This window comes from Capricornis sumatraensis, chromosome 1 (assembly GCF_032405125.1).
Source record: "Capricornis sumatraensis isolate serow.1 chromosome 1, serow.2, whole genome shotgun sequence".
NCBI classification, from domain to species: Eukaryota; Metazoa; Chordata; class Mammalia; order Artiodactyla; family Bovidae; genus Capricornis; species Capricornis sumatraensis.
Genome location: NC_091069.1, coordinates 198119692 through 198142318, shown reverse-complemented (window position 1 = coordinate 198142318; position 22627 = coordinate 198119692). Strand labels below are relative to the sequence as shown.

At 35.1% G+C, this 22627-nt stretch overlaps 1 protein-coding gene across 1 annotated transcript in view; it reads left to right on the top strand.

The window, feature by feature from the left end:
• The window catches only part of NAALADL2 (N-acetylated alpha-linked acidic dipeptidase like 2), an 887009-nt gene that overhangs the window by 234907 nt on the left and 629475 nt on the right, over positions 1 to 22627 (top strand). Inside the window, exon 6 of the mRNA XM_068968824.1 lies at positions 3543 to 3693. Coding sequence (XP_068824925.1) covers positions 3543 to 3693 — 151 coding nt within the window. The remainder of the gene's footprint in view (positions 1 to 3542; positions 3694 to 22627) is intronic.

The following is a 22627-nucleotide window of genomic DNA, read 5'->3' as shown; positions in this document are numbered from 1 at the left end:
CAGAGTGAAGCAAGCCAGAAAGAAAAACACCAATACAGTATACTAACACATATATATGGAATTTAGAAAGATGGTAATGATAATCCTGTATGCGAGATAGCAAAAGAGACACAGATGTATAGAACGAATTTTTGGACTCTGAGGGAGAGGGAGAGGGTGGGATGATTTGGGAGAATGGCACTGAAACATGTATACTATCATGTAAGAAATGAATCACTAGTCTATGTTCGATACAGGATACAGCATGCTTGGGGCTGGTGCACAAGGACGATCCAGAGAGATGGTATGGGGTGGGAGGTGGGAGGGGGATTCAGGGTTGGGAACTCATGTACACCCGTGGCAGATTCATGTCAATGTATGGCAAAACCAATACAGTATTGTAAAGTAAAATAAAGTAAAAATAAAAAATTTAAAAAAAATCTACATGTGAATATATATTTCATTAAAACAGGTATTTATGCAATGATACAACTATAAGGGAGTTTGTAATATCATTTTTTTAATAATTTAATCAACAGTCAGGAGTTGGTTACTAATATTTGATGGACTTTTTATATTATATTATTTATATCACTCATATATAGTATATATCTACTAAAGTGATACATAAGTGTACCTATCAACATGGATACATGTTTAGTATATACTAAGTGAAAAAGAAATATTGAAAAATAATATTTTTCATAGGTATTTTGTAAATATATGTGTGAATGTGCGTAAACCCTAATAAAGGTATCTAGAAACATCAGCATGTTAATATTTGCTGCCACTTGACATGTAAGATAATGGAATTGCTTTTTGGCTTTGTTTTGTTTTGTTTTGTTGATGTGTATCTCTTTCTCACTAATGGTCACTATTTGCTTTTTTTTTACCTCAATAATTTATTTTATTTTATTTTTACATTGTCACCCTGCCTATTTATTTATTTTTTTATTTAAATTTTTATTTTTACTTCTTTTACTATACAGTATTGTATTGGTTTTGCCATACATTGACATGAATCCTCCACGGGTGTACATGAGTTCCCAAACATGAACCCCCCTCCCACCTCCCACCCCATATCATCTCTCTGGATCATCCTCGTGCACCAGCCCTAAGCATCCTGTATCCTGCATCAAACATAGACTGGCGATTCATTTCTTACATGACAGTATACACTATTTGCTTTAATAAAATAAGTAATTTCTAGTATTTTTAAAAATTGCTTTCTAGAGACATTCATTTTTTTCTTGATATTTTCTCCTGTAGTAAGCAGAACATTCAAAATTGTTTCATTGACTATTCTTTTTGAGAATAGTAATTTCAGCATCTAAATATTAGAAGCCTTCCCTAAGGACTTCAATCTGAGCATTTGAAGAGTCGGTGTTAAATCTGGCCCTCTTATTCACATATATTTTTTCTTTTGTTCTCTCTCTCATTCTTCCTCTGTCCTTGAATACTTTACCCATCTTCAGTAAAACATTGGTGGGAAAAAACAGAAATGTGATCATATCAGTTTTTTATAGAAAGTATACACGTGAGTCAACTATACTTAGCTTTGGTTCTCAGTGTTAGGTTTTTATCTTTATTATAAAAATTCATTCTTGTTCATTATTTGTTTAAAAATGGGAAAATACAGAATGTTTTTAAAGGAGTTGGTAAGATGCAATTAGTGTAGAATATTTACATCAAGTATCATTTATTTTCTATGTATTATTTCTATGTAGTTAAAATTATATTATGTTCATATGTTTTATTTTTCTTATTGAAGTACCTCCCAAATATTTTCTCAGAGCTCACTTTGCTTTATGTGGTTGTTATGCCATATCAGCATGTGTGTTATTTGTTCTTTTATTTAATGTCTTAAATGTCTACTATGTGCTTGCTATATATAAAGTGTACAGACAGTCAAAAAAAAGATAAGCATGATTCCTACCCTCCTGATGTAGTCTAGTTTGAGACCCAATTGATGCCTTGCTTGCATGCATATTCAGTCATGTCTGATTCTTTGCAACCTCATGGACTATAACCTACCAGGCTCCTCTATCCATGGGGTTTTCCAAGCAAGAATACTCGAGTGGGTTGCCATTTCCTTCTCCAGGAGATATTCCTGATCCAGGTATCGAACCCACATCTCTTATGTCTCCTGAATAGGCAGGCAGATTTATTTATTTGTTTATTTATTTTACTACTGAGCCATCTGGGAAGCCTTGCTTAGTCCACTGTAAAACTCAATAAACAACAGAAGCAGTAACTGGGAAGTGAAATATAGGTGTTAGAGTCACACAATGAGCAGCAACTGTCTATACTGAGTATGACTTAGTCATAGTCTCCATTATTCACTCAGTTCAGTTGCTCAGTTGTGTCTGACCCTTTGCGACCCCATGAATCGCAGCATGCTAGGCCTCCCTGTCCATCACCAACTCCCAGAGTTCACTCAAACTCACGTCCATCAAGTCAGTGATGAAATCCAGCCATCTCATCCTCTGTCATCCCCTTCTCCTCCTGCCCCCAATCCCTCCCAGCATCAGAGTCTTTTCCAATGAGTCAGCTCTTTGCAAGAGATGGCCAAAGTACTGGAGTTTCAGCTTTAGCATCATTCCTTCCAAAGAACACCCAGGATTGATCTCCTTTAGAATGGACTGATTGGATCTCCTTGCTTTATTCACTAGTGCCCCCTAATTACTTTTCCTCTTTAGTGGGAAAGAAACATGTCTAGCAAATCATGATCATTACTGTACAAATCATGGTAGTCATGCAAAAGTTAGTAAGTTCTTTGCCCTAAAAATATAGTTTAACAAGTTAAAACAAGAGAACCTGGAGTGACAGGTTCATCTGCCTATTCTTAAGAACAGAGAGGAACCTTTGAGTGAAATATGTTCATATGAGGTAATCGGGCTATTATCAAAGTATTTAATGACAGAGACAGAACAGGACCTGACCATTCAGAAGGCCCCTCATTTGGTTATGTATATACCCATTAGTTGCTCAGTCTTAGACGTCTGGCTGGAACATCCAGTGCAGAGACCAGAATGACTAGTACAGTGGGAGCTCTCAGGAGGATCAGGGCAGTGGCTCTTTGCCATTGTGGAAGTATTTCAACATTTTAGCAACTGATATGAAAGGCTCAATCCTAGAGGAAATATATCAAGGTCCTGTAGGTGTCTTCTGTTCTCAGGAAGGACACTATAGTGGTCAGAACAGTTCTCCTTTTGCAATGGAACTTTGTCGGTGGTAGATCTTTTGTTGCTCTCATAGAAGTGAAAACTTCTAGATGTATGTGGACAACTGAAAAGTGATGAAATTCTAAAAACAGACATTGGAATAAAATATAAACATTATAGGAATGAAGCTTGAATATTGCTGAATAGAGGAAAAAGGAAGAAACCAGTAGGATAACTTTGTCTGAGATTTGATAATGAGGACATCTGACATGTGCTTATTTTACAAGAAAATAAAAGTAGTAAAGAGAGTCATCTAATTGTAGTAACTTTATAAAGTGGCAGTATATGAATTAATAATACATATGAAAATATTTTTAAAAATTTGTTCTCCTCTTTCAGCTTTCCTTATTGGAAAAGACTGGATTTGGAGGTGTTCTTCTATATATTGATCCTTGTGATTTACCAAAGACTGCAAATCTTAGCTATAATACCTTCATGGTATCACTGAATCCAGGAGGAGACCCTTCTACACCCGGTTATCCAAGTATTGGTAAGTTTACTGTTAATCCTTATTATTCTTGTAAGCATTATAAGGTTGTAATTTATAAGTACATGTTACCTAAAGTAATTAAAAAATAATAAATTTGAAGAATTCTTACCACTCCATATTTCAAAAAATGAAAGTTTTATCTTCCCAAAATTATAGACTGCCCCAGAATATGACTTGAAAAAGTCTATAATAGATTTTTGTCTCAATAACTTACAGTATAGTAAACAGAGAGAAAACATTTTAAGTGTTATTGATGGACTGATAAGATAAATTAACACCATGTGGGACAAGTACTGCATAGGTAGAAAACACATGAATCTACCTAGAAGCATGAAATATCTGTGACTTTGGAGCTGTTGCTATAACTTGAAGCCCAGAGTCTAGGGCTACACATGCTCAAGTTAGGTGTCTGTGAAAAATGAAAGTGAAAGTTGCTCAGTTGTATCTGATTCTTTGTTCATGGACTTCTCCAGGCCAGAATACCTGCTGGAGTGGGTAGCCTTTCCTTTTTCCAGGGGATCTTCCCAACTCAGGGACTGAACCCAGGTCTTCCACATTGCAGGTGAATTCTTTACCAGCTGAGCCACAAGGGAAGCCCAAGAATACTGGAGTGGGTACCCTATCCCTTCTCCAGCGAATCTTCCCAGCCCAGGATACAAACTGGGGTCTCCTGCACTGCAGTTGGATTCTTTATGAACTGAGCTATTAGGGAAGCCCTGAAGCTATGGGAAATAATGCTGGATAGGATTAGAGCTGACATGATCAAATTGTCTGGCTCCCTAAAAGAAGGGATCTCATTTGTTTGTCCAGCCACTTGGCAGCATAGACATGGCTATTTTGCATCAAACATCCTTTTCTTTCCCAGCAAGCTGTGTTCATTACAGTGGGGGTCATGTGGCAAAGAGAAACAACTGTGATTTTGGCAGGTGCTCACTGCATCATTGAACTTCTGTCTAATGTGTCATTGACAAATATTCTGTATGTACAAGCTTGGCTGAGGAAAAGCTCTTTGAACCTCCTTCCACTGTAATACTAACCCATTAACTGTGATGCTTCAGTCAGGACTTAAGCTAACAAAAAATTCATGTAATTATCCATGTGTCCCATCAATATTTTTCTTTGTTTTCCACAAGATATAACAAAAGACTAAAAGCATCTTTCTTAAGTCTAACTTCCCTTTGTATATAATTAACTTTACCAATCAATTAATAACTTTCTCCAAGAAGGAAGCAAATTAAGTCAGATATGAGTTATAATTTTACGAATTTTGTTGGGTTTGTTAAGTACTACTTTGTCTACTAAAACACCCCTTTAATAATCCGTGTAAGAATTTTCTCTGGGAACTCACTGTCCTGTAGTTTGAACAGTTCACTCTCATTCTTGCAATTTTCAAGTTAAAATTAATAGGTATCCATCTACAATTCTCAGACCTCACCAGATATGTCAGTTAAGCCCTCTCACTTGCAAATGCTCTGATTGCCTTGGGTTGTAATGCCTCAATATCAGGAGGTTTCATGTAGCAGCTAACTCTGCTGCAAAGCACTGTTCTGCAGTGCTGCTGAAAAGCAGATGCTGGATGAATACTTTGCTTAAGCTGGTAAATGCCTCACTGGCAACAGTTACTATTTATATATTTTTGACTTAGGTCATTTAATAAATGTAGAATTCAGTCATCTCTAGCAAAGTGCTGGCCATTGTCTTGAGAATCTCAGCATGATTTTTTAAAATAATTTTTAATTTGAAATAACTTCAACTCAAAAAAATGTTGCAAATAAAGTATGCAAATATTTAGACTCTCTGGCCATTTTTTATTTGAGTTGTTTGTTTTCTGTATTGTTGTGTTGCATGGGTCATTTATATATTTTAGATATTAGCCCCTTATCAGTTATATGATTTGCAAAAATCTCCATTCAGTAGGTTGCCTTTTCATTTTGATGATGGTTTCTTTCATGTCCAGTACCTTTTTAGTTCAACATGGTCCATTTTGATTATTTTTATTTTTGGCTCCTTTTGCTTTTGGAGCAGATCAACAGAAGACATAATAATAAAATGACTGAGGTTAGTGAGTTTACTGCCAATATTTTCTCTAAAGAATTTTATGGTTTAGGTTTTACATTCAAGTTCTTAACTCATTTTGAGTTAATTTTTATATATGGTGTAACAGTCTTCTGCTAATGAGTGTTCAGTTTTCCCCACACCTTTTGTCACAGAAACTATAATTAGCCCATTGTTTGTTGTTTGATCCTTCGTTGTAAATCAATTGTCCATATATGGATGGGTTTATTTCTGAGATCTCAGTTCTGTTCCATTGACCTCTGTGTGTGGTTTTCTGCCAGTATCATACTGTTTTGATTGCCATCACTTGGTAGTATAGCTTGAAATCAGCACATTCGATATCTCCAATTTTTACTTCTTCCTCAAGTTTGTTTTGTCTATTCAGGTTTTTTTTGTGTGTGTTTTCATAGAAGTTTTAGAATTGTTTGTTCTATTTCTGTGAGATATGACATTGGAATTTTAATATAAATTGTGTTGAATATGCAGATTGCTTTGCATAGTATGGGCATCTTAACAATATTAATTTTTCCAATCTATGAGCACAGAATATTTTTTTATTAATTTATGTCTTCTTATTTCATCAGTGTCTTACAGTTTTCAGTGTGGAAATCTTTCACGTACTTGGTTAAATTTATTCCCTAAGTATTTTATTATTTTGATGTAAATTGTAATTGTACATGGTTCCAGATTGGGAAAAGAGTACATCAAGGCTGTATATTGTTACCCCACTATTTAAATTATATGCAGAGTACATGACGCAAAATATGGGGCTGGATGAAACACAAGCTGGAATCAAGGTTGCCAGGAGAAATATCAATAACGTCAGATATGCAGGTGATACCACCCTTATGGCAGAAAGTGAAGAACTAAAGAGCTTCTTGGTGAAAGTGAAAGAGGAGAGTGAAAAAGTTGGCTTAAAACTCAACATTCAGAAAACCAACATCATGGCATCTGTTCCCATCACTTCCTGGGAAATAGATGGGGAAACAGAGGAAACAGTGAGTGGTTTTATTATTTTGGGCTCCAAAATCACTACAGATGGTGACTGCAGCCATGAAATTAAAAGATGCTTGCTCCTTGGAAGGAAAACTATGACCAACCTAGACAGCATATTAAAAAGCAGAGACATTACTTTGCCAACAAAGTCCATCTAGTCAGAGCTATGGTTTTCCCAGCAGTCATGTAAGGATGTGAGAGTTGGACTATAAAGAAAGCTGAGCACCAAAGAATTGATGCTTTTGAACTGTGGTGTTGGAGAAGACTCTTGAGAGTCCCTTGGACAGCAAGGAGATCCAACCAGTCCATTCTAAAGGAAATTAGTCCTGAATATTCATTAGAACGACTGATGCTGAAGCTGAAACTCAATACTTGGCCACCTGATGTGAAGAACTGACTCATTAGAAAAGACCCTGATGCTGAGAAAGATTGAAGGCCAGAGGGGAAGGGGGCGACAGAGGATGAGTGGTTAGATGGCATCACTGACTCGATGGACATGAGTTGAGCTCTGGAAGTTGATGATGGACAGGGAAGCCTGGCATGCTGCAATCCATGGGGTTGCAAAGAGCTGGACACAGCTGAGCGTCTGACCTGAACTGAATTGTAAATGACATTGTTTTCTTAATTTCTGTTTCTGATCATTTATTATTAATGTGTAGAAATGTCACCTTTCTGTATATTGATTTTGTAACATGTAACTTTAGGGAATTTATTTTTTAATTCTCAAATCTTTTTGGTAGGCTGTTTAAGATTTTCTATGTATAATACAATGTCATCTGCAGATGACATTATATTCCATTATATTATAAGACAGTTTTCTTTCTCTGTTCAGATTTGAGATAATTTTATTTCTTTTCTTGCTTAATTGCTGTAGTTAGTACTTTCAGTACTATGTGGGCATCCCTGTTCCTGATTTTGGAGGAAAAATTCTTAATTTTTCATCAGTGAGTGTGTTATTAGCTGTGTATTTGTCATACATGGCCTTTACTATTTGAGGTATATTCTCTCTATACCCACTTTATTGACAGTTAAAATAGGGTTGTATTTTGTCAAATGCTTCTTCTACATCTGTTGAGATGATCATATAATTCTGATTTTTCATTTTGTTAATGTGATGTATTGCATGGGACTTTTGTAGATATTGAATCACCCTTGCTTCCCTGGAATAAATCCCACTTGATCAAGATGTACATTTTTTTAATGTTTTGTTGGATTTGATTTGCTAATAATTTGTTGAAGATTTTTGTATCTGTAGATATTAATGATAGTGGCATGCATGTTTCCCTTTTGTAGTGTCCTTGGCTGGTTTTAGTATTAGGGAAATATTGGCTTTGTAAAGTGCTTTGGAATGTTTTCCTCCTCCTCAATTTTTTGAAGAAAAATATTAAGTCATCTTTGAATATTTTGTGTTAATATTGAGAGAAGAATATGTATTAAATCTTCTTTGAGTGTTTTGTAGAGTTTGCCAAAGAAGCTATCTCTCTGGTCCTCAGCTTTTGTTTGTTGTGAAATTTTCTAATTTGTGTTTCAATCTCCTTGTTGGTAATTTCTGTTCAGATTTCCTGTTTCTTTATTATTCAGTCTTGGAAGATTTTATGTTTCTAGGAATTTATCCATGGTTGTCAAACTGTTGGTATTTAACTATTGGTAGGAGTCTCATTTTATCCTTCAAATTTATGTGGTTACATTTATAACTTCTCTTTCATTTTTTTAAATTTTATTTATTTGTATCCTCTTTCTTCTTCTTCTTCTTTTTTTTTTTTTGATTAGTCTAGCTTAAGGTTTGTAGATTTTATCTTTTTCAATCACCAGCTCTTAGTCTCATTGATCTTTCCCACTTTATTTTTTGTCTCTCTTTGATTTACTTCTGTCTGATCTTTATTATTCTCTTCTTTCTGCTAATTGTGGGCTTCATTTATTCTTTTTCTTTTTATAGTTCCTTTAGGTGTTAAGTTAGATTATTTGGTATTTTTGAACAATTCCCTTTTAGAACAATTTTTTGTTGAATACCATAGATTTTGATATGTTGTATTTCTATTTTCATTTGCCTCTAGTTTTTTTTTTTTTTTTTTTTTTGCTTTATTCAAAGACCCCTTTAGTTTTATACCATTACAGCTGGAAAAAGTTTTTCTTCGGTTCATTGAAATGCAGTTTGTGACCTAACATGATCTATCCTAGAAAATGTTCCATGTGTACTTAAGAAGAATGTGTATTCTTTTGCTTTTGGATGGAATGCTCTATATCCATTAAGTTCATCTTATCTAATGTATTATTTAAATTTAATGTTTTCAGATTGATTTTTTTTTTTTTTTTTTTGGTCTGGATGATATATTCATTGAGGTAGGTAGGGGGTTAAAGTCCCCTACTATTGTCTTGCTTTCAAATTTTCCCTTTAAGATTATTAATGTTTTCTTTTCTATCTTGGTTCTCTTCTGTTCAGTTCAGTTTCTCAGTCATGTCTGACTCTTTGCAACCCCATGGACTGCAGCATGCCAGGCTTCCCTGTGCATCATCAACTCCTGGAATTTACTCAAACGTGTGTCCATTGAGTCGGTTTTGCCATCCAACCATCTCATCCTCTGTCACAACCTTCTCTTCTCATCTTCAATCTTTCTCAGCATCAGGGTCTTTTCCAATGACACAGTTCTTCACATCAGGTGGCCAAAGTATTGGAGTTTCAGCTTTATCATCAGTCCCTCCAATGAATATTCAGGACTGATTTCCTTTAGGATTGACTGGTTGGATCTCCTTGCTGTCCAAGGGACTCTCAAGACTCTTGTCCAACACCACAGTTCAAAGGCATCAATTTTTTCGTGCTCAGCTTTCTTTATAGTCCAGCTCTCACATCCATACATAACTACTGGAAAAATGATAGCTTTGACTACATGGACCTTTGTTGGCAAAGTAATGTCTCTGCTTTTTAATATGCTGTCTACATTGGTTATAGATTTTCTTCCAAGAGCAAGTGTCTTAATTTCATGGCTGCAGTCACCATCTGCAATGATTTTGGACCCCCTCAAAATAAAGTCTGTCATTGTTTCCATTGTTTCCCCATCTATCTGCCATGAAGTGATGGGACCAGATGCCACTATCTTAGTTTTCTGAATGTTGCTCTTCTGTTGGGTTTCTGTATTTTTTTTTTTTTTGCTGGATTTACTTTTTTATTATCATGTGATGCTCTTCTATGTCATTTCTTACAGTCTTTGTTTTAAAGTCTATTTTTGTCTGATATGAGAATAGCTACTGCAGTTTTCTTTTCATTATTATGTGCATGAAATATATTTTTTTCCATTCCTTCACTTTCTGTCTGGGCGTGTCACTTCTTATAAAGTGAATATCTTGTTGGCAGCAAATAGATGGGTCCTGTTTTTATCCATTCTCCCACTCCATCTTTTGATTAGTTCCTTTAGTTTGTTTGCATTTTAAGTAATTACTGATGGGTATGTACTTTTTGGGGATACCCTGGTAGCTAAAACTGGTAAAGAATCCATGTGCAATGCAGGAAACCCCAGTTCAATTCCTGGCCCAGGAAGATCCCCTGGAGAAGGGATAGGCTACCCACTCCAGTATTCTTGGGCTCCCCTGGTGGCTCAGACAGTGAAGAATCTGCCTTCAATGTGGGAAACCTGGGTTTGATCCCTGGTATGGGAAGATCCCCTGGAGTAGGGCATGGCAACCCTCTCCGGTATTCTTGCCTGGAAAATCCCCATGGACAGAGGAGCCTGGCAGGCTATAGTCCTTGGTGTCACAAAGAGTCAGACATGACTAAGCACACACACATGCACGTATTTATTGTGATTTTATCTTTTTTTCTTTTTCTCTCTTTCCTTGTGTATTGGATGCTTTCTTTAGTGTTATATTTAGATTTCTTTCTCATTTTCCTTTGTATACTTGCAATAATTTTTTGACCCCCTTGGGTTACTGTGAAATTCACATATAACATTCTTGTGAGTGTTGCTTGTTTTAAGTTGGTAGCAACTTAAATTTAAACACATTTCAAAACTTTGTCTTTCTACTCTCTCTAGCACGTACACATTTTATATTTTTGATAATACATTTTACATCTTTATTTATTTTATGTGTCCTTTAATTATTGTAATTTTAGCTAATTTTACTACTTTTTTCTTGTAATTCTTATATCTGCCTTATTAACTATTTTATGAACTTTGCTATATATTTACTTTTCCCAATAAGGATTTTTTTTCTTTCATATATTTTCATAGTAACTAATGCCATTTCTTTTCAGCCTAAAGAAATCCCTTTAATATTTCTTGCAGGACCAGCGTAGTGGTGATGAAATCCTTTAGTTTTTGCTTAGCTGGTACAGCCTTGATCTCTCCTTCAATTCTGAATGTTAACTTTGCTGGGTAGAGAATTTCGAGCTAGAGATTTTTTCCCTTTCTGCATGATGGATATAGCACACCACTTCCTTCTGGTATGTAAAGTCCTTACTGAAAAATCTACAGATATTCTTATGGGATTTCCCTTGTAAATATCAAGTTGTGTTCTCTTGCTGCTTTTAGAAGTTTCTCTTTATCCTTAACTTTTACAATTTTAATTGTATCTTCATATGCATCCTTTTTGATTCATGCTATTTGCAACTCTGCAAAGAGTTGACTCATTGGAAAAGACCCTGATGCTGGGGAGGATTGGGGGCAGGAAGAGAAGGGGATGACAGAGAATGAGATGGCTCAATGGCATTACTGACTCGATGCACATGAGTTTGGGTGAACTTTGGGAGTTGGTGATGGACAGGGAGGCCTGGGGTGCTGCAATTCATGGGGTTGCAAAGAGTTGGACATGACTAAGTGACTGAACTGAACTGAACTGGGCTTTCTTCTGATGTCTGTTTTCTTCCCTGGATTAGAGAATTTTCAGCCACTATTACCCTAAATAATATTTCTGACTCTTTTTCTCACTTTTCTTTCTGGGACCCCTATAGTAATATAAATATTATCCTGATCATTGTTGTTTCAAAAGTCCCTATTTTCTTTTTTTTAAATTCTTCTTTCATTTTGCAGCTCTGAGTTCCATTGTTTTGTCTTCCAGCTGAGTGATCTGTCCTTCTCTCTGGTGTTTAATCCCTCTAGTGAACTCTTCTGCTCTGTTATAACTTCTCTTGATACCTTCTTATATTCTCTGTCGCTTGGTTGAGGCTTTCATTCTGTTCATCCATTTTTTTTCCACATTCAGTGAAGCATCATTCTTGACTATTACTTTTAAATCTTTATCAGCGGATTGCTTACCTTTGTTGCTTTCAGTTCTTTTTCTGAGATTTTGTTTTGTTCTTTCAATTTGAACATAACCCTCTTTCTCCTCAATTTATCTAATTCTCTATTTTTATATATTAAGTTAACTCTCTCTCCCAGTCTTAAAGGAGTGATCTTATTTAGGAGATATACTGTGAGGCTCAGATGTACAATCCTGCCTTGACTCCAGAGCCAGATATCAAGGAGTGTCACTTATGTGGACTCTACATCTTCCTCCTTTGGTGGAGCCCAATGGTGGCTGCTTTGGCATGCTGTCATGTGGGATTTGCCCTTGGAATAGCTGAGGGTCTTGTGGCTTCTGTGGGACACTGGTGAGGAGGACCCTTCTTAGAGTTTTTCTGAGGTCTGACTTTGGTGCTGGGAGAGAAAGGACTCTCAGTGTGTCCATGCCCACTGTCTCCAGTAGTTTATGGAGAGAATTCCAAAATACTGCTCTTCAATGCTGACATTATCAAAGTAGTCTGGGATCACAAAATGGTATCCATCAGTATCTCAGTCCCCAGGGATCATCCCACCTAATTTCCTCCTCCCTGGCATAAACTTCAGAATTAGGAAGTGGGTCCCCTTTACCTAGTTCATGTGTTTTGTGTTGATTTTCAGATCAGGTTAGTCTATATACAAGCCCTTTAACAAAAGGTTTTTCATTCCCTAGGGTTCTGTTTTTCATTCCCTAGGCCTTTGACTGTGTGGATCACAATAAACTATGGAAAGTTCTGAAAGAGATGGGAATACCAGACCACCTGACCTGCCTCTTGAGAAACCTGTATGCAGATCAGGAAGCAACAGGTAGAACTAGACATGGTACAACAGACTGGTTCCAAATAGGAAAAGGAGTACATCAAGGCTGTATATTGTCACCCTGCTTATTTAACTTCTATGCAGAGTACATCATGAGAAATACTGGACTAGAAGAAGCACAAGCTGGAATCAAGATTGCCGGGAGAAATATCAAGAACCTCAGATATGCAGATGACACCACCCTTATGGCAGCAAATGAAGAGGAACTAAAAAGCCTCTTGATGAAAGTGAAAGAAGAGAGTGAAAAAGTTGGCTTAAAGTTCAACATTCAGAAAACAAAGATCATGGCATCTGGTCCCATCACTTCATGGGAAATAGATGGGGAAACAGTGGAAATGATGTCAGAATTTATTTTGGGGGCTCCAAAATCACTGCAGATGGTGATTGCAGCCATGAAATTAAAAGACGCTTACTGCTTGGAAGGAAAGTTATGACCAACCTAGATAGCATATTCAAAAGCAGAGATATTACTTTGCCAACAAAGGTCTGTCTAGTCAAGGCTATGGTTTTTCCAATGGTTATGTATGGATGTGAAAATTGGACTGTGAAGAAAGCTGAGCACTGAAGAATTGATGCTTTTTAAACTGTGGTGTTGGAGAAGACTCTTGAGAGTCCCTTGGACTGCGAGGAGCTCCAACCAGTCCATCCTAAAGGAAATCAGTCCCGGGTGTTCTTTGGAAGGACTGATGCTAAAGCTGAAACTCCAATACTTTGGCCACCTCATGTGAAGAGTTGACTTATTGGAAAAGACTCTGATGCTGGAAGGGATTTGGGGCAGGAGGATAAGGGGACAACAGAGGATGAGATGGCTGGATGGCATCACTGACTTGATAGACATGAGTTTGGGTGAACTCTGGGAGATGGTTATAGACAGAGAGGCCTAGCGTGCTGCAGCTCATGGGGTCGCAAAGAGTCGGACATGACTGAGCAACTGAACTGAACTGAGGGTTCTGTAGCTTTCTGGCACATACTTCTCATTGGTTTTCAAAGCCAGATATTTTGTGGGCCTATTTCTCCTGTGCAGGATCTCAGGGTTGGGAGGGTTGATATGGAGCTTGAGCCCTTGTTTCTCAGGTTAAAGATACATGTGTTTGTGATTCTTCCCAATTGTGGTTTTCTGAAATGATTTTTTTCCCCTTGATGAAATTGTATCTCTACCTTTCCTACTCATCTTAAAACTGTCCTTTTACATTTTGTTGTGGAGTCTTCATACATCCAGTGTTCATGTCCCTTTTCATGAGATTTATTCCATATGTCATTGTAGAGTTGATGTGTGTCTGAGAGGAGGTATCTTCCCACACTGCTATTTTGAACTCTCTCTTTTTAATATATACAAAATAAGAGAATAGTAAAATGAATATTCCATATATCTCAACCAGTTTCATCAATTATTCTAATATTTTTGTTTTGTCTGTATATCCCCTCACACTCCTTTTAACCATATTTTTTCAAATAAAATTTTTATAAATTGAAACAGATACATCTTTATGGGCAAAAGGATACAGCCATGTACTTTCCATTCCTATTTAGTATAAGAACATTCCCATCATCTCCAAGAGTTCTCTGGGTCACTCAGAGTAACTCTTCATCACCAAACCTAGCTAACCACCAGTCTCAAGATTGGTACGGAATTTTAGAAATCCACATAAATGGAGACATGAAGTATATATTCTATTGTGTGCAGATTCTTTTGCTCAATATAATGTCTGTGATATTTATTTATGTTTGCAGTTATTAGTATTTCATTCCCTTCTATTTCTGGGAAGCATGCCACAATTTTATGTAGGTTTAAGTACATTTTTAAAAAAACAAAAATGTTGATGCAGTTTGCTACAATGTATGATCCAAATTGATTGTTCAAACAAATGCTTGTCCTTCTTGTAAGATAGTTCTGCTCAGTGAGCCTGTTGCATATCCAAATATTTCTTGATTATTGTAGAATCAGAAGAGAGTAAAAGTTTTAAAATAATCTTTGTCCCTGTAATACAGAAAATGATTCATCATTCTTTTTAATATGAATGAGGCTTTAGTTTCATTTGGCATGTTAATTAACTACTCTGAGTCTTATTCTCTTCACAATAAAAAGCATTACACTAATAGGTATATCACAAGATTGTTTGTAAGAGGATGCAAAATTCTGGTCTCCACCTCATAATTAAATAGAAACTCTGAAGAAGTGTCCCAATTATCTTTGTTCTAACACATTTTTAGTTATTCTGATACAAATGAATTTTGAGAGCCCCTGAGCCAGAGAACCTTTACGTCCTTTATCTACCACATCTGAGTTGGACCACTGTGGCTATTGACCTAAATTTTGTGGCACCATGATACTGTTCTTTCACATCATCTTGTATTGCTGCCTCCACACCAGTCAGGACTGGGGAGCATATGTATTCCTGATTCTCAATCAAATTTTTGTACTCAACAGGCTATTAGTAAATATTTGTTGAGTGAACAAGTTATTCTTTTTTTTTTAACTTTTTATTGAAGTATAATTGATTGTATACAACAAAGTGAATTATATATATATATATATATATATATATATCCATTCTTTTTCAGATTCTCTTCTCATATGGTTTATTACAGAATATTGAGTAGAATTCATTTTGCTATACAGTAGGTCCTTGTTAGTTATCTATTTTTTATATAGTAGTGTGTATATGTCGGTCCCAATCTCCTTATTTATCACTTTACCCCGTGTTTCACCTTTGGTAACCACAAGTTTGATCTCCAGGTGTGTGAGTCTGCTTTGTTTTGTAAATAAGTTAATTTTATCATTTTTATTAGATTCCTCATAAATTAGATCACATGATTTTAGTTTTTCTCTGTCTCACTTCACTTATGATAATCTCTAGGTCCCTGACTGCTTGTCTGATGATTCTAATCCTAGGTTTTATCCTAATTTTAATTAACCTAATTAAAATTCCTGATTTTTTTTTAAGAAAAAGCACTTGCATGCAGTTTTTCCTCCTTAAATGCTTTTGTCAACTCTCTCACATCTCTTTTACCACTCAAACTATCAGAGATTGCATTGATTCAAACAGCTTTGAAATTACATATAAGATATTACGATATCAGAATCTAATCTAATCCCATAATCTATTAAGTATTTCAAAGATTAAATGTTCAAACTATTAGACTTTATCATAACTGCTTCCACCAACTTGTCAGGAGTGTTTTAATGCATTAAACTGTAATTTAAGCAAAGTTCATTCCCTGAAACTATATACTTTTAAAATTCTAAGAAGCTTTAGGGTATAAGTAGCACAGTTTTATTCTCAAAATTGAGGCAAAAGAAACTTGATCACATTATCTAGGGACTTAGATAAATGAGGCATAAGAACTGACATTTACAGTAACTGGTTATTATTATAATATCTGTGGTTAGTTATAATAAAAAATGTGCTTGTCTTAAAATCATTAATTGGGGGCATAAGGTTTGGCTCGAAATGGAGGGAATCAAAAAGCTATGGGGTGAGCTTTAAAATAGAGAAGTGAGAAATTGATATCATTAAGGAATATTCCATTTTCATTATTTTGAAAGAAAAAAAGAAAATCCTATCCTGATTTCTAAGTATTATCTGACATCTGAAAGACTAGAAATAGTATTAAGAATTAGAAATCTATTTTCTTTCCATATTATTTCCCTTAACAATGTATCTTCTGAAAACTCTGTAAGTTATAAAGTTGATTTTAAATTTATTATCATCTCCAGATAACTGCCTGGTTAATCTCTGGACTAGTACTTAATTGAAACCCAAGATACTTCTTTTTATCTGGACTTAGACTTGATTCTCCTTACACCTTATTTCCTAAAATCTATCCTGATTAAAGCTTTATATCTGTGTCATGTTCTCTATTAGTTATAATCCTGTTTTGCTTTCCTTTTTGTTTTAAATTCTGGAGAGGAAAATCGTTTCAGTCATTTTACTCTAGTGAAGTGTATCAAACAACACAGTTTATTTAATATTCCCAGTGTTACAATTCAGTGGATCTGAGTGTTGTTTACCTGCTGTCTTCCCAACATCACCTCTGCCGACCAAAACCGATCAAAGAATAAAGAATATCACTGTAATTTGTGACAAGTCTTCACCAGATGTTCTTGGTCCAGTTACCTGGACAAATGTTGAAAGACTGACTTGAGTTGGCACTAAATCAACTGAGACAGTGTTGAACTAGAATAGCAAAAATATAAATATGTGCCTTGTTGTCAAAGCAGAGTGTTAGATATTCACAGCATAAAGTGCCTTGTCACTTAGTTGGCAAAAAATGAAAGTGTCTGTATTCTTACTATTTTACTGTAACTGGTGGGTCTTGTACATTTCCTAAAGTCTTCCTGTTTACATGACATATTATTCAGCTTGATTCTTAGATTCACTCAAAGAGTGGCTCATTATTAAACAATGTGAATTTTTTAAAGAAGTTTTATGTGTGACATATTGAAAAAATAGACTATTTAAATTCAAGCTACTCCTTTAAAAAATCAAAATTTTATTTAATAGAATGGGAATATAAGTTTCCATGGATTTCTTGTTTCCAAAAAATTGACAATTTCCAACTGTTTGTTGAAAAGTCTAAGATGATAGTCTTCAGAGACATTTTTGGTTGATTATTATTCTTAGGAAATTAGTCTACCATGTAATGCTCAAAATGTTCTTTACTTATTATTGTACTAGGAACTTTCTATTTTAAATTAACACACACTCTGTCAATAGAGATAATCAGGTTTTTTTGTTTGTTTGCTTTAAAAATCAGTTTTCACAAAAATTGGTGATTCTAAGAGGATAATACAGTCCACTGCTTTAAAAAATAATTTACAAATACATTTCCATTACAGCACATATAAGAAGTTAATTGAAACGGCGATAGAATTAGTTTGACATGTTTTTGGTACTTATTCTTTATAACATCTTTCAACAGGACAGCTTTTACTGGCCCAACTTGATAGGTAAATAAACTGATCCTTAGAGAAACTTGGTCTCAATCAATGATTTGCCAAACATAATCACCTTTAGATCCAAGGTTATCTAACTTGTAACATAATGGGAATTCCACTGTATAATTTGGCATCAACTATAAAACTTAGGCAAATGATATTTGCAGTTTGGTGTGATATCAGATCTATGATTCAAATTTAATGATGAACAAAGTTTGACTTTGTTTTCCTGACACATTCAACATATGCTTGGGGGGGCGGGTAATGTTGAAGTTGAAATATAAAATATGATAGTAAAATTATAAAACTTATCTATAAGTTTAGACTGTATCAATATAACCTCAGAAAACTTGATTAAATTGTTTGCAGTTGCCAGTTGTCTTCCAGAGTAGTTTTGTACACTTACCTATAAAAATGGAAATTGCATATTATAAAATAAATAAATTGAACAATGAATCAACTAACCAAAGAAACTAAGGACAATCAACAACAACAAGAACTGAAGACCCTGAGTGTTATTTTTCAACCATTAATTTATGTAAATTATTTTAGAGGAATAAAGTCACAACTTGTCATTTTATGAACTTTATTAGACTTTATATTTGATAGCTTTAAATCGTAAAATAGAACCACCATATTAGCTTACTCAAAGATTCAAATTGTTACTATCATAAATATAATCCAGCTTTTCAAGGAACTTAGTAGCTGAGCATAGCACATATAAAAGAATAGAAGTAAACCTGAGAAATAATATACCATGCTGATCATCACACTTAACTTCACCCTTTCCAGCCAATGTTCATGCTTTTTTTTTATCTGCTGTGGTCAGAGTCTATAAACTACGGTATGAAAAGATTTTCCTACTGACAAAATTAAATATTTTTTAGAGAAAATATCATTAATATAACTAATGTTATATGTGAAATTATAAAGGTTGATATAATCTAGTTTTGCATTCAATACTGAATTATTAAGGGAGCATAAAAACAATAGCAGTCTTTTTTTTTCTCAACACTATTAATTATAAATTTATCTATACTGAAACTTAGGTGGTTTCTGTAATTTCACTATTATAAATATTGTTGCAATGAGCATAGGAATAGAAATCTCTTTTCAAAATAATGCTTTGTTGCCTTGTGATATATATGCAGAAATGAGATTGCTGTATCGATGGTCATCATATTTTTAATTTTTTAGGGGTCTCCATATTGTTTCTTATAGTGGCTGAATCAGTTACCATTTGCACTAACAGTATATGAGAGTTGCCTTTTCTCCACATCCTCATCAACACATTTATTTTCTTTTTGAAAATTGCCATTCTAGCAAGTATGAGATGATATCATATTTGTGGTTTTGATTTACATTTCCCTAATAATTAATAATGCTGAGCATCTTGCCATATACCTATTGCCCTCATGTCTGTCTTCTTTAGAAAAATGTCTCTTGATGTCTTCTATCATTTTTAGTCAGACTTTTCATTTGCTGTTGAATTGTATGAGTTCCTTATATATTTTGAATATTCACTCCTTACCAGATATATGTATTTAAATATTTCTCCTATTCAATACACAGCCTTTTCATTAGTTGGCAGATTTCTTTTGCTGTGCAAGGCTTTTTAATTTGATGTAATTCCATTTATTTATTTTTGTTTGCATTGCCTTTGCTTTCAGTGTCAAATATGAAAAATCAGTGCAAAGACCATTGTAAAGAGACTTACCTGCTATGTGTTCTTCTAACTGTTGTACATTTTCATGTCTTGTGTTCAAGTCTTTTTAAAAATTTTCAGTTAACTTTTGTGGGTGATACTTACAGCAAAAGTCCAGTTTCATTCTTTTGTATATGGATATCTAATTTTCCCAGCACCACTTATTGGAAAGACTACCCTTCCCCCATTGTTATTCTTGGCTCCATTGTTATAAATTGACTTTATAGATGTGTGCTTATTTCTGGATTCTCTATTCTGTCCCATTGATCTAAGTATCTAATTTTATGCCAGTATCATACTGTGTTGATTACTATGGCTTTGTAATATAGTTTGAAATCACAGCATATGATACTTCCAGGATTGCTTTTCTTTATTCAAGATTGCTTTGATTATTTAGGATTATTTGTGGTACTATGCAAATTTTAGTGTTCTTTTTTCTATTTCTGTGAAAAATGCCATTAGAATTTTTATAAGAATTTTTACAGGATTGCATTGAATCTGTAGATTGTTTTGGGTATTGTGGATATTTTAGCAATACTAATTATTCTAATCCAGGAAAGTGGGTTAACTTTTTATTGATTTGTGTCTTTTTATATTTCTTTCCATCCCTTTTATCAGTGCCTGATAGCTTTCAGAATATACATCTTTATTTCTAAGTGTTTATTTTCTTTTTGAAGCTTTACAAATGAAATTTTTCTTTCCAGTAGTTTATTGGTAGTATGTAGAAACACAACTGATTTTTCAATATTCACTTTGTATTCTATAACTTTATTGAATAACTTTAGTTATTGTAAGAGTTTTTTGGAGAAGTTTTAAGTGATAGATATAGATATATCATATGATCTGCAACAGGGCCTTCCCTGGTGGCTCAGCAGTAAAGAACATGCCTTCCAATGCAGAAGACATGGACTTGTTCCCTGGGTCAGGAAGATCCCCTGGAGAAGGAAATGGCAACCCATTCTAGTATTCTTGCCTGGGAAATCCCTTGAACAGAGGAGCCTGGAGGGCCACAATCCATGGGATAGAAAAGAGTCAGACAGGACTGAAGCGACTTAGCACAGTACACATCTGTGATAGAGACACTTTTACTTCTTTCTCTCTGATCCAGATTCTTTGATTTATCTTTCTTGCCTAATTTCTTTGGAAAGGACTTCAAGTAACTATTTTGACTAAATGTAGAGAGAGTAAACTAGAGGTACTTTTTTTTTTTTTTTAATTTAGCTGTTGTTGTAAAAATTTGTATTGATTCTTAGGGATTGCCAATGGTTGGGTTCTCCTGAAGCAGGTACTGACAGAGTGTTTACTTGGCAGAATTGTTACTAGAGATGAACACTTGTGGGAAAGAGGGGGCATGCACGGGGGGTGGGGCTGAGGGGAATGTGGACTGCACAGCAGTCTATTAGTCTATTAGGATTGGCCATTAGTGGATCAAATGGACAGACCCATATGCCTCTTTTGAAATCAGTTTTTGGATGTGTGTGCTTCCCCAAGAATGGTATTCCACTTGGCAAAGTGATTCCTGTGACTAAGGACAACTTTGAAGTCTTAAAAGCTGGTGGCTGTATGTTTATAGTCCTCATAGCAGCAGGTTCACAGAATGTTCCTTGACAGGATGGGACATTACCATGGAACATCTGGAGAGGACATTACTATGTCCACCACAGAAATCTGGCTTTAATTCCATTCTTGGTCATGAGTTAGAAGTGCTAAAGCTACACTGCATATTATAGCAGCCAATAGCCCTGTATGGCCATTTAATTTTAAATTAAACTAATTACAATTAAATAAAACATAAAATATAGTCATAGTGTTTTTATTTCATATGCTCAGTAGCCACATGTGGCTATTATAAAGGACTTCCATCATTAAGGAGCAGTCTACTTGATGCACACTACAGAGTAAATATCTAAAACAATGTGACTTTATACAAAATCTGGTGGTTATCTTCTGTTTTAGTTCATCCATGAGACTGTTTCTGTATATAATCTTGAGAATTGAAGATTTTTTGTCTTTTTTACCACTTGAATTATTTAAAATCTATTTACAAAGCAGACTCTAAGAACCACATGTTGGGGATGCTTCATGAATTCTTTTATGGTTTAGTGTTGAACCAAAACATAGTTGAGTGCTCCTAAAGTAAACATTTTCCACTTCCAGTATTCTCTGAAGAGTTTTTGAATTTTAAGTATGTAAAAATAAATCTTGTAATGCTACTTTAAAGTGTTATTGCATTTGCTTCAAACTGCTGGCATTGTAAATTTCAGTCCCATATGATTTCATTTGAAGGATGCATCTTGGATGAAAAAAACTGTGTTCTACTTGTGTTTTGCCTATCAACAGCCACTTGGCCCTAAATTTTTCAGTGAGAATTAAAAAAATAAATCTTTGGAATATTATGTTTTTTGAGTGATAACCTTCTCAGTGTCCGACTTTCGAGGAGCGTAAATGTGGACTGCTTAAAAACCTGACTTTGGAACCTCTTTTGCATGGAAAACTAGCTCTGCCTGGTGGAAATAAGTCAGGTAATGATCCTTCTTTCCTAGATACCTGAGTAACATGAAGCAACATCACCTGTATATTCACAAAGATTGTGACTTATGGGCTTACACCCCTGCATGATTACAAAATACCCTCATAGCTTCCTATTAAGCATAGGAGTTCCTGCAAGCCTTTCTTCTCTTTTCTCCCTGCTGCTGCTGCTGCTAAGTCGCTTCAGTCATGTCCGACTCTGTGCAATCCCATAGACGGCAGCCCTCCAGGCTCCCCCACCCCTGGGATTCTTCAGGGAAGAACACTGGAGTGGGTTGCCATTTCCTTCTCCAATGCATGAAAGTGAAAAGTGAAACTGAAGTCGCTCAGTCATGTCTCACTCTTCGTGACCCCATGGACTGCAGCCCACCAGGCTCCTCCGTCCATGGGACTTTCCAGGCAAGAGTACTGAAGTGGGTTGCCATTGCCTTCTCTGCTTTTCTCCCTACCCTTCTCATTAATTCCTCAGGCTTTGGACTTGATAATATTTTAAAAGTATATTTAGTAAATGTTAAGAAAATGGAGGATTAAGCTACTCAGTTTTTTTTTTTTAGTATAAAACTTTTAAACCTACTATTATTGTAATATGTTTTACAAAATTCCGAAAATACTCTAGTCAAGAAAGTTTCTAAAATGTATTTG